The sequence below is a fragment of the Sturnus vulgaris genome, chromosome 10 (assembly GCF_052056855.1).
Source record: "Sturnus vulgaris isolate bStuVul1 chromosome 10, bStuVul1.hap1, whole genome shotgun sequence".
Lineage (NCBI taxonomy): Eukaryota > Metazoa > Chordata > Aves > Passeriformes > Sturnidae > Sturnus > Sturnus vulgaris.
In genome coordinates, this window is record NC_142252.1 from 21,145,552 (window position 1) to 21,162,320 (window position 16,769).

The 16,769-nt window shown below is 47.5% G+C and overlaps 1 protein-coding gene across 2 annotated transcripts in view; it reads left to right on the forward strand.

Moving 5' to 3' along the window:
• Nucleotides 1-15,453, forward strand: part of PLD1 (phospholipase D1) — a 55,607-nt gene extending 40,154 nt beyond the window's left edge. For both annotated transcript variants that reach the window (XM_014887069.2, XM_088171034.1), the window contains 11 exons: nucleotides 66-194; nucleotides 491-609; nucleotides 783-896; nucleotides 6,390-6,500; nucleotides 7,177-7,265; nucleotides 9,687-9,800; nucleotides 10,902-10,951; nucleotides 11,708-11,842; nucleotides 13,639-13,792; nucleotides 14,412-14,526; nucleotides 15,079-15,453. In XM_014887069.2, the coding sequence (XP_014742555.2) occupies nucleotides 66-194; nucleotides 491-609; nucleotides 783-896; nucleotides 6,390-6,500; nucleotides 7,177-7,265; nucleotides 9,687-9,800; nucleotides 10,902-10,951; nucleotides 11,708-11,842; nucleotides 13,639-13,792; nucleotides 14,412-14,526; nucleotides 15,079-15,303 (1,355 nt within the window). In that variant the 3' untranslated portion in view covers nucleotides 15,304-15,453. The remainder of the gene's footprint in view (nucleotides 1-65; nucleotides 195-490; nucleotides 610-782; nucleotides 897-6,389; nucleotides 6,501-7,176; nucleotides 7,266-9,686; nucleotides 9,801-10,901; nucleotides 10,952-11,707; nucleotides 11,843-13,638; nucleotides 13,793-14,411; nucleotides 14,527-15,078) is intronic.
• Nucleotides 15,454-16,769: the final 1,316 nt, after the last annotated feature.

The following is a 16,769-nucleotide window of genomic DNA, read 5'->3' on the forward strand; positions in this document are numbered from 1 at the left end:
CACTGCTGTGTGCAATGGATGGCCCTGACTTTGGAGCATGTTTTTGTTTTGTTTGCCTGGAGCAGATAAAGGATCCATCCGTAGCCTGAAGACAGGTGTTGGAGAGCTGCTTGGAGAAACCAGGTTCTGGCACGGAAAAGACTATTGCAACTTTGTTTTTAAAGACTGGGTTCAACTCGACAAACCTTTTGCTGGTGAGTGGGAGTCTTTGCATTCTCCCAAACTTTCTTCTGCACTTTTTCAATCTCAGATCGTATTTTTCCTGCCTCCAAGCCAGAGGTAACAAAGCTGGTTTAGTTTGGTTGCTAGGAAAAAGCAGCAAAACTCCCTTTGAGGGGTTTTAGAGCCAATTATGCTGTTGCAGTCCAAGTCACCTGCCTCGGGGCTGCTTGGTGCCATGTCCCAGAAATCTCAGTGTGAGGAGGGGGAAGCTTTTCTACATTCCTGTCCCTTATCTGAGGAAGTTGAACCATACTCCCCTGTGTCCCAGACTTCATTGACAGGTACACCACGCCGAGGATGCCCTGGCACGACATCTCCTCTGTGGTGCACGGCAGAGCCGCGCGCGACGTTGCCCGGCACTTCATCCAGCGCTGGAACTTCACCAAGGTGGGTGTGGGTGTCACTGCTGGGGGCATGGAGCTAAGCACAGCCTTGCCTCATCCCCCTGCCCTCTCTAGGCATCTGGCTTATTTCCTTGTTCTGATAGGTTGCAAGCATTTTTTCTTTATCTGTTTCAAGCATTTTTTCTTTATCTGTTTTTTTTTTTCCCCCCCGTGCAGATTATGAAACCCAAATACCGGTCCCTGTCCTACCCATTCCTGTTGCCAAAATCTCAGCAAACTGCTCATGAATTGAAGTATCAGGTGCCTGAGGCTGTTCCTGCCACAGTCCAGGTGGGTGTTGATGGTCTCCTGCTCCCATACTCCTCAAAGGGCTTGTTCTGCATCCTCCCAGGAAGTTTGAATGCCAACAGACCCTCTGCAGAACTTGAATAAGAAGATGCAAAACTCTTATCTAATTCAACTCACGGATTAGGTGATCAGATCAGAATTGCAATAGAATAATGTAACTCTTTTAGTAGAGAGGCATTAATTTATATCCTCACCTTAGAGGTAAGGGGACTAAAGTATATGCAGTACTCAAATGGTGGGAACACTGTGACTTTGCATACTGTTGTGGTTTAATGGTTTGTTTTCTGTTGCTCTTCTTCTAACACCTAACATTTGGGCTTTATGATTTGAGAAGGCCTGATGGGTTGAGGTTACCCACTGAGAATTTATCTCAGATCTTAGAGCAGCCTGCCAGGCCCTGACGCCTCGCTCAGACGGGTGGTGGTCAGTAAGAGCCCAGCATTAAGTGGAGTCTTGTGGCGTTTTGCTTTCTGCCTTGTACTTCATCTGCACTTTATTATGCAGCCCTGCACCCTTGGGGGTTCTATGCAGTTCCACACAGTCAGCCCACAGTCTGATTTGTGACAATCAGTCTCACAGTCAGAATTGCCAAGATACCTCTGTTTAAAAGCCCAGTTTGCTCTATCAAGTGCACATACTTGAATACTGCTGTTACCCAGCAGAAATATGAACTTGTTGAAGAGTACAAAGTCAAAATAGTTATGCTGAAGCAGCAAAGCCATTGTGTGTCTCTGTGGATGAAAGATGTATGAAGTAAGAGCAGTTAGACCAAAACCAGGAAAAATGCATGACTATGCTCTTTGTAAGGAGTGGTCTGCCCAGATGACAGCACTGCTTGGGGAAGCTTAGTGAAATAAGATGCTTTTTTCTGGTTTTGTGGGTTTCCAGTGCATTGTCTGCTCCTCTCTGTGTGGTGTGAGGGATGGGCAGCACGGGGATCTTGTGTCAGGGGTCTGGGGTGTTTTACATCAGCCTCCAAAGCAAGGCTCCCAGCTTGCTGGGAAGTAGTCCCCTTTAGGCATCATCCTGTTCCCTGTGGCTGTTAATGCCTCCCTGTCTGTGTCTGACACCAGCTTTTTGGGAAATCTTGTTCTTATGGAAGTAATGGGGCTTGTGTCCCCTGAGCATGCTTTAACTGCAAGATAAGCTACAACTTCTGAATCACGGGGTTTACTGTAGCAAAAAGTTAAACTCTACTGATTACAGAACTGGAAACAGTTCCCAAAGGAGAAATTAAACTGAGAACAACCCAGATCCAGCTTCTCTTCAGTCCAGCTGAAGAGCTGCTGGCTCAGGGCATCAGGCCACGGGAGAGGAGGATGGAGCTCAAACGGTGACTGCAGAATCCACAGACGCCGGTGCTGAGTGCTGGGTGAGCAGTTGGAAAACCAGCCTGGCCACCACATTGCTGAGGCATTACAAATAACTGATACATCAGGAAATGAGGGGCTGCTCTCAGTGATGTCATAAACAGCAAAAAGAGAGCAGGTTTGTCTTGTAAATTATTCATTTGAAACTACCTTGCTCATTTCACATTTATACATCTGCCAAAATAGCCGTGCATGTAGACAGATAAATAAAACTACATATTAGGCTGCAAATGCGTTGTCCTGAAATGTATCTGCCTTCCCAGTATGAGGGATAACTGGTGAGGGAGAGTATTTGCAGTGCCAAGCCTGGTGGAAGCAGTGAGGTGTCCAGGGTGGGGCACTCTGCCTGGGTGCAGGTCCTCAGGCTGCTTCAGCTGGTTATGATTTCTGGGTGACCTCCTCAAGCTCCAAGGCAGGGATTTGCATGTGCATAGTAAATTTTTGACTGTCTCCTCCCTAATACCCACAGTTGCCTGGTTTCCCTTGGTCCCACCGTGACACAAGTGACCTGAGCATCCCTGAAGTCACACTGCAAATCCTCAAGTGACTCAGTCTCTCCTCCTGATGGAGGTTTCAGATTTGGCTGCTGTTGGAAATGGAGACAGGGGAGGACACCTGCAGCCTGGATCTGAACTTCCCCTCCTGCTTGCCTTTTTCTGAAGCTCCCAGTTTGTGCATCAGGGCATTCCTGTGTGACTTCTCCTTTTCTGCAGGGACAGAAATGTCAGCCTCTTGCTTGTCCAGTTTATTCATTTTGGAGCAGAGGGCTCAGGTACTCACATCTCCTCTGAGTGGTACAGTTCTGAACAGAAATAAGCAGATATCCTAAAATCTTTTACCGACTTTTTATCCAGAAAAACTAGAGGCAACATTCTTGCTCTTTGTAGTATTGAACCCTTTGGCTGGCCAGCAGCCAATCCCTTGTAATCTCCTTTTTAGTACTGTGTAGGGATTTTATAGGCAGAAGTTACTGCCCCAAGGTAAAATCCAGCATCCCAGGACTGTCCTTGGCTGTGGGGTGATTGAGGAAAGCCTGGCTGTTGGATTTCTTGTCTCTGACCTTGTTTGCAAATCTGTCTTCAACTGTGGGCAGATCAGAGGAAGAGAAAACACAAAGGATCCTTGGGGATTGCAACATTGCTGCAAGCCCAAACCATTGACCTGTCAGCAACAGATTCCAGCCTCGTTGTACCATCTGGTTTTGCTCTCCTCTGTGAGAGGAGAGGAGTAGGAAAGCATTTCTGAGGATAAAGCACTGACAAGGGCTTTCCCCTGGGCAGGGAGGATGAATGCAGTGTATGTGGGAAACACTGTGGAGGTACAGGCTGGGAAGAGAAAAAGGAGTCAGGCATGGTCTCCCGTCCTCTTTCATTTGAACTTCGGGGCTTTGCTTGCAATAAGCAACATGACTTATTGCAAGAGCATTTTGATTCTTGCAGGAGTCAAATAGAGATCTGCCAAAGGCAGTGCCAGATTTTTTTCCACTATTTCATCTCCCTATTTCCACTCCAGAGTTTGCAGTTATCTGCCAAAGCCAGCATTGCGAAAGACATGAGTGGTGAGGCAACATCCCATTCCTAATGGAAATGCAATGAAAGTTTAATGCTCTGGCAGCAGCTGACGCCCTCACCTCTTTGAAGTCTGGCATTGTTCAGGGTTTATGCACTAGCCCTCAGCAAACATCACATTTATTACCCTTGTATCAGTTAGAGAAGTTAAAGGGATGACAAGCTATTGAGAGGCTCAAGGGAGGGGAAGGGAGAGGCAGGAGCATGGATACTCCAGCTCTGGATGGGACGTGCTCTGCTGGGCAGCATGTGGCCTTTTCTCCCCAGGAAATAGGTTGGGTTAGAACCAGCTGCCTTTAAATACCTTGACAGGAAAGAGAGGTGTCCAGAAGTGTGAGACGGAACATCAGTGATAAGGGAAGGGCTTTGTAGCAAACTTCCAGGTGTGTGGGTGTGTGTGTCTGAGAGTGCCACAGCTTTGTCACCATGGAATGCTGCCTTGGTGGCATTGTCCTGTCCTTGTGGCTGCAGATCTGTTAAAAACAACTTTATTTTGAGGAAGTCCAAGATGAAACACCTTGTACTCATTCTTCTGTCCCATCCAATGTTTTCTGACACATCTTCTTCCCTTTGCAGCGGGATTTGAGGTTGTACCTGATGGGAGCTTTTTGGGTGGTGCTGGGCCAGCATTTTGGAATTGGCCATGACACATTATTCTGGGGTGAGGCAGAAGGATGATGGCACTGTAATAGGGGCAGCCTGGGGTGTGGGGTGAGCTGGGGTGCCAGTTATGTGGAGGGGTGAGGAGGAATGTTGGGAAGGGCAGGCGGATGATGCACTGGGAAGTCATGGTGCTGAAAAGGGATGGTCCTGTTGTGTTAACTAGGGGGAAAAAAAAAAAGAAAAGTTGAATATCAAATTTTGTGCACTAGAAAGCTACAATCTGCCACTTTTCTGAAATGCAGTTCCAGATTGCTGTGCTGTTGAGAGTGTAAGTGCTGTGAACTCCAGTCCAGGCTGTGTATGGAATAATTAGCCTGCTTTCTACCCAGGAAAACTGTTTTTTCTGTTCTTATTAATGCCAGTAACAGCTTATTAATGCCAGTGGTGGAATTTTGTTCAAGATCTCAGTCTGCCGTGGTGCTCAGTGTTGTTTCAGAAGAGCCCAGCTTGGGATGAGTGGGAACACTCAGCCTTAGCTTTGTAAACCAAATGAGTGATTAAAAACCTTTGGGAATGATCAGCATGGCCTTGCAGAGGCTTATGCAGACAAAGGGCAGCTGTTTGGCACTGCTAAAGGCTGTGACAGCCCTTTTATTCAGGCTAGCTCCTTCACTCCAACATTTGTGACCCCAACACTCAGGTGAGGGAGACTTCAGAGTGCACCCTCCTGTTTGCCTAGAGAGCAGCTAAATATGAGAGTTGCAGGGCCGGTTTTTTACTGGAAAAAAAAGATATGGAAGAAAGCTCCTGTCCAGGTAAAGGAATTAGCTCAGGAGTCATCTGTTTAACAGCAGTGGTCCTGAGTGCCACCTCCAGAGATGATCTGGAGACAAGAGGATTGGTTTGATTGATCCCAAGAGATCAGGATTTTGCTGCAACTGACACACACTTTTCACAGATCCCCACTCCCTGAGTCTTGTGCTGTGTGGAACTGGCTCTGAGTTCCAGTATAATGGTTATATTGAGATATTTTAAGGCTATTGCTTCAATGTTTTTGTCTTGACAGTGTTTAAAGAGAGAGGCTAATAATGAGTAACTATTCTCCCAAGCACGTACTTGGCCAATACTTAATTAAAAACTACATTTCCATCTTGGAAAGCATCACTTGGGGCGTAGTGTGGCTGCCTCTTGACTCAAAGTGCAGGAGCAGGAGGTGCCACAGCATCTTTGGCTGGTGGGGACGGGCTGCTGACTGCTGTGGGGCTTGCTCAGCCTGGCCCAGAGCACAAAGATTGTTTCTCATGTTGGTTTTGGCTCTCTTGCACAAAACTGCAGGACAGAGTGGCAGGACTAGCCCTGGCCATGTTGCAGGAATCTACTTTAGAAGTGGATTTCCAATAAAAACTAAGTAGTATCATCACAAATGGGATGGCTTGTGCAAGAATTTGGCAGAATAAAGAAATTACCTGAAGTGCTGAGGACAAAGGCACAGCCTGAGTTATCAGACTGACTGTATGATTCTGTACAGCCTCCTTGGGGGAAAAACACCCTGTCCTAGCTGGAGACCAGCTTTAAAGTGCTGGGCAGGAGATCTCTGATGGGGATGTGCATCCCTAAAGCTTGGGAATTTAGAGTTTTTTAAAAACAGTTTATCACAAGAACATAAGCAAAAACAAGCATCTGGAGCTGCTCAGGTGACAGGGCAGTAGTACAGCAATGGGACAGGGCTCTTATGTTTTTAATCAAAACATGGCTAAGCATTAATACTGTTTCTGAATGTCCTTTCTCACAACTACAAATGCAGCACAAATGTTGCACTTCCCACCTTATTTAGTGAAAGCCTGGCTGTGCCAGGGAGGAGCCTTGGATAATTGGGGTGCCATGGTGCTGTCCTGGATGGACAGAGCTGAAGGTGTCTCTCTCCTGTGTTCCAGGTGATCCGCTCTGCTGCTGACTGGTCTGCTGGCATTAAATACCACGAGGAGTCCATCCACAAAGCCTACATCAGCGTGATAGAGAACAGCAAGCACTACATCTACATAGAGGTGAGTGGCAGGGAGGGAAGGCAGGAGGGTCCTGATGCTCTGGGCGTGGCTGGTAGCCATCAGGAGGGTAATAACTTATTGAGGTTTGGTCATAAGTTTTTATGCATTTAGACAGATCCATTACCTTCAGTGGTCTTCTGGTCAGGCTGATGGCTGTGTACCCTGACAGCCATCTGCCCACGAGGTGGAAAAAAGTAGACCTCTCCTTTACAAGGCTCTTTGCAAAATTGCCAGCAGCTTTCATGGCCTATGCAATAGTCTCCCTGTCCCCTCTGTGGCTTTGTAGTGTCCCCTGTGCATGCCCAAATCTCCCACTCACAGAGCAGCTCTTCATCCACACAGCCTTCAGCTGCAGCAATCTCTTGTGTCAGAGTGACACTCAGTGCTGGCTGAATGGAGATGCTTTTCCTCCTCTCTTTTTTTTTTTTTTTTTTTAGCCTCTTGTTAGGTTGCTCTTGACATGAACTTTCTAATGAGTGTGATTAATAAGGACTAATTCATTCCCTAAGCAAGCACAGACACACATATCATTTAATCATAATTTTAAAAAGCCTCTACTCCACTGGCACACAAACCCAGCTATCTTTAGTTGCTCTTGGTCTGAAATAAAGCATACAAATACTTTGGGTTGGTTGCTGGCAGTGTCTGACAGTAGCTTTGCTTGCTTTTCCTGCAGAACCAGTTTTTTATTAGCTGTGCTGATGATAAAGTTGTCTGGAACAAGATCGGTGATGCGATTGCTCAGAGGATTCTTAAAGCTCACAGGTAACCTGTTCTTAATGAGGCACTGGAAGTCTTCAGGTGCATTTCCACTGTATGGTGCAGAAAATAAGCCCTCAGTGGACACAGCTGGACAGTAGCTGTGCCAACACAGAACCAATGGGATCGAGCATCTGCATTTGCAGCAGTGAGACTCCCGAGTGGTTTCTTTGCATCCAGAAAGTGATTTTCTGGACTTACCCCAATGTAAATATATTTTTAACTATGGAACTTGTTTAAAGGCAAATCCTTTGTGCTCTGGTTCAGTGACACCTTTGCTCCATTGCCAACTTGCCTTGAGGTGGGTGGTCAGGCAATTTCATGGGTGGGAAGGGTGAACTGGGATTTGTGGTTTATTTAAATCATCTAGAGGGGAGCGGCTTCCAACTGGGGAAGCAAACACATTTTCAGGATTTGACTGCAGGGTTCTGCTATTGTTTGAATAACTTTTTCTGGTATATGCTGGAGAGTGTTCACCACCTCCAGTCTTTGCAAGGGGACTGTTTTTTGTTCCTGAGTGGATTGAATCCAACCGTATTTTAGACACTCCTCCAGCACACCTAACCCTGTGTTGACATCAATGCCACAGGTAGTGGCTTGTCTTCACTTTGATCCTGGGCAGCCTTGCTTAAGGTTGCTCCCCTGGAGTCTCTTTGAGACATACATTTCATAGTATAAAACTGTACCCTGCTCCTGCTGGGCTGATATACAGGAAACTTTCTAAACTTTTCTAAACTGAGGCAGCAGCAAATTCTCCAGGTAATCTGTTAAGGTTTTCCTGTTATATAAAGTTTATGTAAGGGGTGGCATTCTGTCCAGATCCCAAAACTCTTCTTACAAAAGGGGGTCACACAGATTCTTAGTGACCCATTTCCAGATATGATGCTCACTTCTGCTTTATTCCTGTTGTATGCCAGTATTGTGCTGGCTTAATATTGGCAATTCCTAACTGAATATAAGGTTCAAATTCTGCATTACCTTAGATTAAAAGTAAACTGAGACCTAAATGGTTTGTATCGTAATACTAATTTTCCAAACTGCCCCAGGAAAACAGCGTTTAATTATAAATTAAGGTCTGTAGTGATCTTGTATACTTCTCACTCTTCTAGACTAAATATTTTCTACTGATGTTACTAATAATGTTCTTTTCTTGGTTTCCTCTTGTTTTCATGGGTGGCTCTCTAAGCAGTTTGGTAAACACTGTCCTTACACAAACAAGCTGCTTTTTGGGGAATGCTTTTGTTAGTAGACCTTTCTCATGATACAAACAGACTTGGTTTCACAGTCTCTTGTGTCTGGGTAAGGCTTCATTAACTGTTTGTGAGCTCTTCTGCTGAACCAGAGCCTGCAGTGTCCAGCACAGCTGGAAGGAAATGAAACAAAAATTGAAATGAAAGACAGGTCCGCACTGTTTTCCTCCCAGCTCAGATAGGACCCCAGTGCTGCCCAATTCCCACACCCCTAAATTCACGGGCACGGCTTGCCCGAGGAAAGAGTACTTCTGGCAAAAACTGCAGACTGGCTCATCCTCAGAATGCTTCTGAAATGGTTTTGTGCTGATTAAACTGTGTTTGCCATCTAGTGGCAGCATCCTTCCATGGAGCATTATCCTCGTCCTTCTCCTCCAGGGCACAGAGCAGGGAATTCCCAGCACCCAGGGGCACCTCGAAAGTGCTTTCAGAGCAGATGCACCTGGCATTTGTCAGCAGAGGAAACCCAAAGGGAGCTTTGAGAAAAGCCCCGAGCAGTGCTACAATAGTAGCTTTTGTTCTGAATGGGATCACGATCAGGGTATAGATGAGTTTGGAGAGCTCTGGAACTGAGATTTTTGGGTGCTGTGATGTATCAAGGACATAGTTGCCTTCCCCCAGTGAGCAATGTTTTTCTTATACTCTGAATTTTTTCCACCCTTGTGGTGTTTCTGACTTCTGAAAACCAGGAGGCAGTGGGAATGTTGGGTTAAGTTTTGGGTTTCTGCCTGTGATAGCTCTGTAGGCTTTGCTGTGCTCTGCCAGGCAGCTGTCCACACCAGTCTGCACCAGTATCCGTGTGATCAGTATTGGGGTGCTCAAACAAACATTTGTAGTGGCAGAGACCATCTGAAAAGTCCTTAGCCTGCCCCTGAATTTCAGTAAAAATGTCTCTTTTCCTTTAGCTTCTTTTGCTGTTTGCTGAGAGTAAATTATTCCCTCTCTTCCTGAAGGAGCACTCACAGAAGTATGATGGCAGGTGATGATTTCCTGAAACTGGAAATGCACTTCACACTTTGCTCCCTTACAATTTGTGTGGCAGCATCAGATGGGAACCAAGTCGGTCATCTCAGGGGAAGTGAAACCGAGGGGACTTCACCTTGTGGAAAGCTGTGACTTTTCCAGGCTGATGTGACATTGCCAGGCTGATGTTCCCCCGAACTCTGTTGTTTTTCAGTGAGAACAAGCGTTTCCGGGTGTACGTGGTGATCCCGCTGCTGCCGGGCTTCGAAGGCGACATCTCGACGGGCGGGGGGAATGCACTGCAGGCCATCATGCACTTCAACTACAGGTACCACAGGGGGGCTGCCAGAGAGCCCTGCACACCCCCACTGCTGCAGGGGGTCCCCAAGCCCCACCTGCCATCAGTGTCACCAGCGTGGACAGAGCTTTGGGCAGCCTGGTCTTGGGAAAGGTGTCCCTACCCATGGCAGGGGGATGGAGCTAGATGAGCTTTAAGGCTCAACCAACCCAAACCATTCTGTGATTTGTTTTCCACTTGGCTGATTAAATCAAACTTGCTGACCAAGATTTGTCTCCAAATCTGCCTTTTTGGTTGGTACTTGGCCTGGCTCTGCCATTGAGCCCATGCAGGCAATGGAATCTTTCCCAGTCTGATTCCTCTGCTCCAGGATGGATGCTTTGAGGGGGCACTTGCAGTCCAGCAGGTCACATAGGAAGGACTGAGCTGCATCAGGGAAATTCCTTGTGCTGGAAAATGTAGAAGGCAAAATGGCCCAAGATGGTTTTACTGGAAAACTGCTATGTTATGGTATGGCCAGGGCACAGTCAGTGTGCAGAGACTGCTGCAACCCTCAGACTGAAATCTCTCTTGTCTGCTGGCCTGCAGGGGTCCTGCTGCACCTCCAGAAGGACGAGTGGAGCAGGGGACACAAGCAGGTGGAAAGTAGCATGTCCTCCTGACCCTTCTGCCTGAGCTTCCTTTTGCAAGGGCAGCCAAAGGAAATTGCCCATGGGTTGGTTGGGTCTCAGTGGAATTTCAGCTCTGACTTTTCCAGCCCAGCCATAATCACACAAACTCCCTGACCTGGTGTTCTGCACGTGCTGACATTTTTCTTAACGTGATTTCACATCCAGGCCTGGCACAGGGGTAGCAGTCCTGCTTGTCACACATTTACAATCATTGCCACGTGCTCTAGAAGGCAGAAGTGCTCCCCAGCTCCTGTGTGGCTTGGTATAAACCCCTTTTGGAACATGAGCAGTCCTTGATGTAGTAACAGTCATATGGGGGGGAAAAAAGTGCTTTGGAAGCACTCTGTTTCTCCTGTTGGAGAGGCATCTGAGTCTGTGATTTACCCCACCTGGTTCTGCTCCAGCACGTTCTGCTGTCTGGAGCTGCAGGGGTGCTGATGGCTGCCTACCTTCTTTCCAGGACCATGTGCCGAGGGGAGAACTCCATCCTGGGCCAGCTGAAGGCAGAGGGTAAGAACTTTATTCCTCTCCTCCATGTTGTTTATTTTGGATGCTGCTGTTTGATGGATGCATCTACAACACGTAATGCAGCACATGCTATGGGATCGTGGGGCTATGAGTGACCTCCTCCTTGGCCATCCTCCCATGGTGAGCTCTTTTGGGTCACACAGGCCATGGCCACTTGTCAGATTTCAGACCTGGCTGCAGCCCTGATCCAGAGGAGGGGAACACCCCAGGGAGGAGCACAGCACAGTTGCAGCTGCTCAGGATTGTGTTATTTGGAAAACGTCCTGAGCAAGGTCACACTTCTGGGAGCTATGAGCCCTCAGCCTCCCCCTGGATCCCACACAGGGTTTGTTGTTGGCAGTTGTCAGATTTGGAGAGGAAGAACCTGCCTAAGCAGGAGGCTGTTTCCTTGCCATGAGGAATCCTGCTGGAATTTGCTCTGCTGGGAATCAGAGCACTGTGAAAACCCACATATCATAAACGCTAGGACTGTGCATAATGCCTCATTTGTTCTAGGTCCTGATGTAAATCTGAACTGCACACAAGTGCATTAGGGCACATTTGCCATACTGACCATGGACAAAACACCTGCTTCCAGCCTCCTTTCTGCAGGATCTGCAGAAAAACAGTGTCATTGTCCACCTATTGTGCTGTGCCCAGAAGTTAACTGTTCTTCATAGATGTCTTCATGTAAACAAGGTCTTTTTTTTCTCTTCCACCTCCCTCATCCCATCAGTTTTCTTGTCTTTTAATTTTCAGTTGGAGATAAGTGGATAAACTACATATCATTCTGTGGCCTCCGAACATATGCAGAGCTGGAAGGAAAGCTGGTCACGGAGCTCATCTATGTGCACAGCAAACTGCTCATTGCTGATGACAACACAGTTATAATCGGTGAGCAGGAGCTCTCAGGAGGGGTTTGGGGCACTGGGTTGGACCTGGATCAATCCCTTCCCATCCCCATGCACAGTGCAGCCTGCAGTGCCATGGGCTTTTCTATGTTGTCATTTATTTCCTGAGAAATATTTTGCTGTTTAAAAAAAAACAAACCCAAAAACCAAACTCATAAATTCATCAAGAAGGAAAAAAGGATTCAGAGGGCTGTCATTTAATTTGTTTTTCTGAAATCTTTTAAATCTGTGTGTAACCGTGAAGAGAATCCCAGTGCAGGGAATATTGTCCATCTGTCTTGTATCAAACTCTGCTCTAGCAGGAAGACTTGTGAGACTTGTCATCTGTTCCTGAAAGAACAGAATGTGCTGTAAAATTTGGAAGGTTTGGACAACATGTGTCATGTATCAGCTCCATTTCCTAAGAATGGGACAATATGCTATAGGGAGTAAGAGATATCATTTCATCCTCTTCTCTTACCGTATTTATTATGAGAAAATGAAGCAAAGACAAGAGACTTCAGGCGTAGAGCTCTACACTGCAGCAGAATTTCAGCCTGTTTCTTTAAAGAAGCCCTTTTTGAGCTGTTATATCAGCAATAAAGGCTTTGCCAATGACTACCTTAATACCAGATTTTACAAGACTTCAAATCCTCCCTCCCTTCAAAGCAGTGGTCTCAGATGACCTATGGTGAGGTTTGCTCCTCTGTCACCTCCTCAGGGGTCAGATCCAGTGCACAGAGGGGCTCTGAGGTGGTTTGATATCACAGCAGGGGCTGTGTTGTTCCAGCTGGGATGGTCTGGGGGCCTGAGGCAGCTCTTAGTTTTTATTTTCTGTACCTATAAGCTTAAGGGTAGATTTTTATACAGCCTGCACATCTGTGCTGCCTGGTAAGGAAATGGGAAGTCATCCCTTTTCCACATAAGAGACAGTGCATGGAAATGAAGTGCTCATGGAGCTCCTGGGCAGGAGGAGGGGGTGAAAGGACAGAGAGAGGCACTTAGCTGGATTTTCCTCTGGAGGTGTTGGCTCCCCTGGAGTTAATCCAGTTCCTGGGAAGGCTCAATGGCTAACTGCAGCCTGGGGGTCTCTCACAGCTGTGTCTTGAGATTTTTTTATTGTTTTGGTCATTTCTGTGGGTTAATTGCTTCATTATGCCTATCCTTCCCTACATCTTGCTGTTCCCTTGGACCAACAACTGCAAGCAAATAGTGTATAGGACAGAGAAACCTGTTTGGGGAGACAAAGCCTCAGCTGGTCTCAAGAAAACCTCCCTGAATGGAACAGCAACCTGTTCTAGTGGAAGGTTTCTCTGACCAGGTATATTAAGGGCAGACAAAGCCTCCCCAAGGGGCTACACCTAAAATGGACAATGGTCACGAGTTTCTCAGACAGATTAAAGTTTGGTCTATTTGCATATTGGGCTAATTCTCCCAATTATAGCTTCACGTAATTAAGTCATATACTTCCAACTTGCTCCCCACCCTTATTCAGTTTTGTTTATACTTCTCAGGGCCTGAGGCAGAGGGTGTCCTTGGTTCTCAGGCTTAGAAGGATCTGACCAAAATGTGAGGAGAGCTCTCTAGCACTCTATATGGAGTTCAGAGTTATACACTAATGCAGTACAGGATCTGAAAAATATAAAAGCTAAAATCTTTACTCATCAGGTTGGGGTTTTACCTGTGGAAGCCGTGGATGGTTGCCATGGAGCCGAGGGGTGGCGGGTGGTGATGGAGGGTGTGCAGGATCACCTGGAGCAGCAGTGAGACATTGCCTGTGCCTTGTCCTGCCCTGCCCAGGCTCTGCCAACATCAACGACCGCAGCATGCTGGGCAAGAGGGACAGCGAGATGGCCATCATCGTGCAGGACAGTGACACCGTGCCCTCGGTCATGGACGGCCAGGAGTACAGCGCCGGGAGGTTCGCCCTGTCCCTCCGCCTGCGCTGCTTCAGGTGGGCTCTGGGCACGGCTGGGAGGGGATGTGGGAGCTCAGCAGGGATACAGGCAGGGCTTGCTCAGGCTTGACCTGCCCCCACAATCCGGGCTGCTGCTTCCTGCCCAGGTTTAGCTCTGCATGGCCTGGTCTTAGCCCAGGGTTTTGCTGTTTTTTTCTTTCACTGGTCTTCCTCACACTGCTCTGTCCACAGCTTGGTAGTTTGTTTTTAAATTTTTTTTTTTGCTTCAGGATTTTGCTAGCAGAGCTCATAAACAAGTGGTATTTCCCCTCCAGATCCTGTTTGCACACTTTCTCAATCTTGGGTGGCAGTGTCACTTTATAAAGGAAGCTTTTTTGCTGGAAGCAGCCATCTGGCCCACAACACGGCCATTTTTACTTTAAGGCCTTTTTCTTTTCCCTTTTTTTTCCCCCGCCACCCTATTTCCCATCTGGACAGTTACTGCACAGAAGAAAAGGAGAAAATCAAGCAGCGTTAGAGCTGACAGATTATCACAGGGAGTGGGAGGGTGCTGGGAGCACACAGGGCTTGGCAAGTCCCAAGGAAACTTCTTGTCTCCTGGCATTTATCAAGAGGGGAATGCCCAGTTGTGAGCATCCATCCCTTGTCTTCTCAGGGTTGTCCTTGGCGGCTCTGACCTCAATCCAGAACACCAGGATCCCGTCTGTGACAAATTCTTCAAGGAGGTGTGGATTGCCACAGCAGCTCGCAATGCCACCATCTTTGACAAGGTGAGGAGCACAGCAACTTCCCCCTCCCTCCATCCCACACAGAGGCAGCAGATGCCAATGGGAGAAGCAGCACAGGGAGGGCAAAGAGAACAGGTTCAGTTCCTGGGGTTGGACCTTCAGAGATGTTTTGAAGGAATGAGTAGTGCCAGATGCAAGAGCTGTGAACAAGAAGCTGGAGCATTCTCAGTGTGACAGTGCCCATGAAGGCAGCAGATCAGATTTCTCCTTGTGTTTGCATCAGCTGTAGCTCCAGTGAATGGCCGTGGTGTAGTTACTGCTTGTAATTACCCGTGGTGTAACTGGAGTAGAAGCAGATTTTACTTCTGTCTTTTAATGAGCTTTTGCAGTGGTCAGAAAAAGCCCTGAGCTACTCCTCTGCCTGCCCCAGCCTCATTGAGGACAGGCACATACCTTTTCCCTCCCTGTTCTCTGAGCTGTTAATTCAGTCACTCCCATCCTGGGGAATTTGCACTGGATGCTTTGGTCTTTCTCAGGAGGTCTGCATTGCTGCATTTCCCCTACACTGACAGGTGACTTTTCTATTTTGATCAGGTGTTTCGATGCCTTCCCAGTGACCAGGTGAATAATTTAACCCAACTGCGTGATTTCATCAACAAGCCCAAATTAGCAAATGATGATCCTACAAAAGCAGCAGAAGAATTAAAAAAGATTCGTGGGTTTTTAGTACAATTCCCCTTTCGTTTTCTGGAGGAAGAGTACTTGCTTCCCTCTGTTGGAACAAAGGAGTCCATGGTACCCATGGAGGTTTGGACTTAAGAAGATGCAGGCTGCTTTACCTTTTAAAGTCTAGTTCTCAGGAGAGAAGTTAATGAAAAATACGGGATTTTGGAGAGTGAAAAGAGACAAAAAACTTCTCCACCAAGCTAATGAGCCCTTCTGAAGGATTTCGGTAGAGGATCTTGAAGCAAATCAACACTAGCAGACAAGAGGAGCAGAAAAACTTGGAAATGATGGCAGATGAGAAGTGTAACCTCTGGAGGAGTTACTTCTTCAGGCATGCTCTGAGCATCTAAAGGATGCAGGCTACTTCCTAGGAGAGGAACTGACTCCCAGTTGATGTTGTCACCACTGCCAGCTGTGTCCTGTGGTTGCATAACTCGTACTGTGATCGTGCTGTGGCTGCACAGGAGTCGTGGGCTGCGTGTGCTGCTTCTCAGGCTTTGGGTATCTGCAGCTTGGCTCGCTGGAGTTCCCCATCTCACCCCTTCCACACCATCAGAGCACGTTGTGCAGCCCTGCCGCTGTTGGGAAGTGCCATTTGCTGCTGCCTTAGGCTGTCCTGCTGCTTTCCGAGTGTGGGTGTTTCACATCTTAGAGGGAAACAGAATAACAATCCTCTATCAGAATCAGCATTTCGGTCTCTTCATCCCTTTGAGGGGAAAAAATCCTCTTCCTATTGCAGCTGGAGCAATCAGCAGCCCTCAGGCTTGGCAGAGGGCAGTCTCAGTGGAGCTGGAGGTGCTGGAAATCACTGGAGTTTGCTGGCCTTTGCAGACACAGCACATCAGCTTGGTCCCACTGAGTGTGACTGTTTTCCTCAGGAGAGAATCAAGGTTGCCACTGAAGCCTGAGGTGTCCAGAGCCAGAGCAAACCAAGGCACCGCGTGTAACAGGACTGAGACTCGAAAGCCAGCATGATCTGAACGAAGCTCTGCACTCTGCTTGTTTATCTTGCAGCATATGGGTGGACTTTCATTTCCATCCCTTTCCCCCTCTTTAAAAGAAGGGAAAGGCCATTAAGCTGACACCACGCTCAGACTGAGCTGATGTGTGGATTTGTAGATGGGGTGAATGGAAGGGAGCAGGTGACAAAGCCTTGTCTCTGCTTTGTTACTGAATAACCTACAACCTTGAGTTCAGTCATGCAGGACGTGTCTTCCCAAGCAGATGTAAAACTCAGCATTGCACATTCCTGTTTTCCATTACTGTAAGAAGGTTTCCAAAGCTCTTTTGCACCTCCCTGTACAGAGAAGCAGCAGCTCAATCCAGCATCCTGGGAAAAACACTACAGTTCCTTGGTTAGGACCTTGTGTGGTGGGCACCAGCCTGGGTCTTACCCATGCTCCATCCTGCAATGAGGCCGTGCCTCCCAGTTTCATGTCCAGCTCCAGCTGAGGTGCTCCTGACAGTCTGCAGTGCTGTGTCAGGCACTGGGAAAATGGAGCATTAGAAAACACTTAAGGAGAATTGGATCTGGAAGTGAGAGGCTCTGCTGGCCCCTG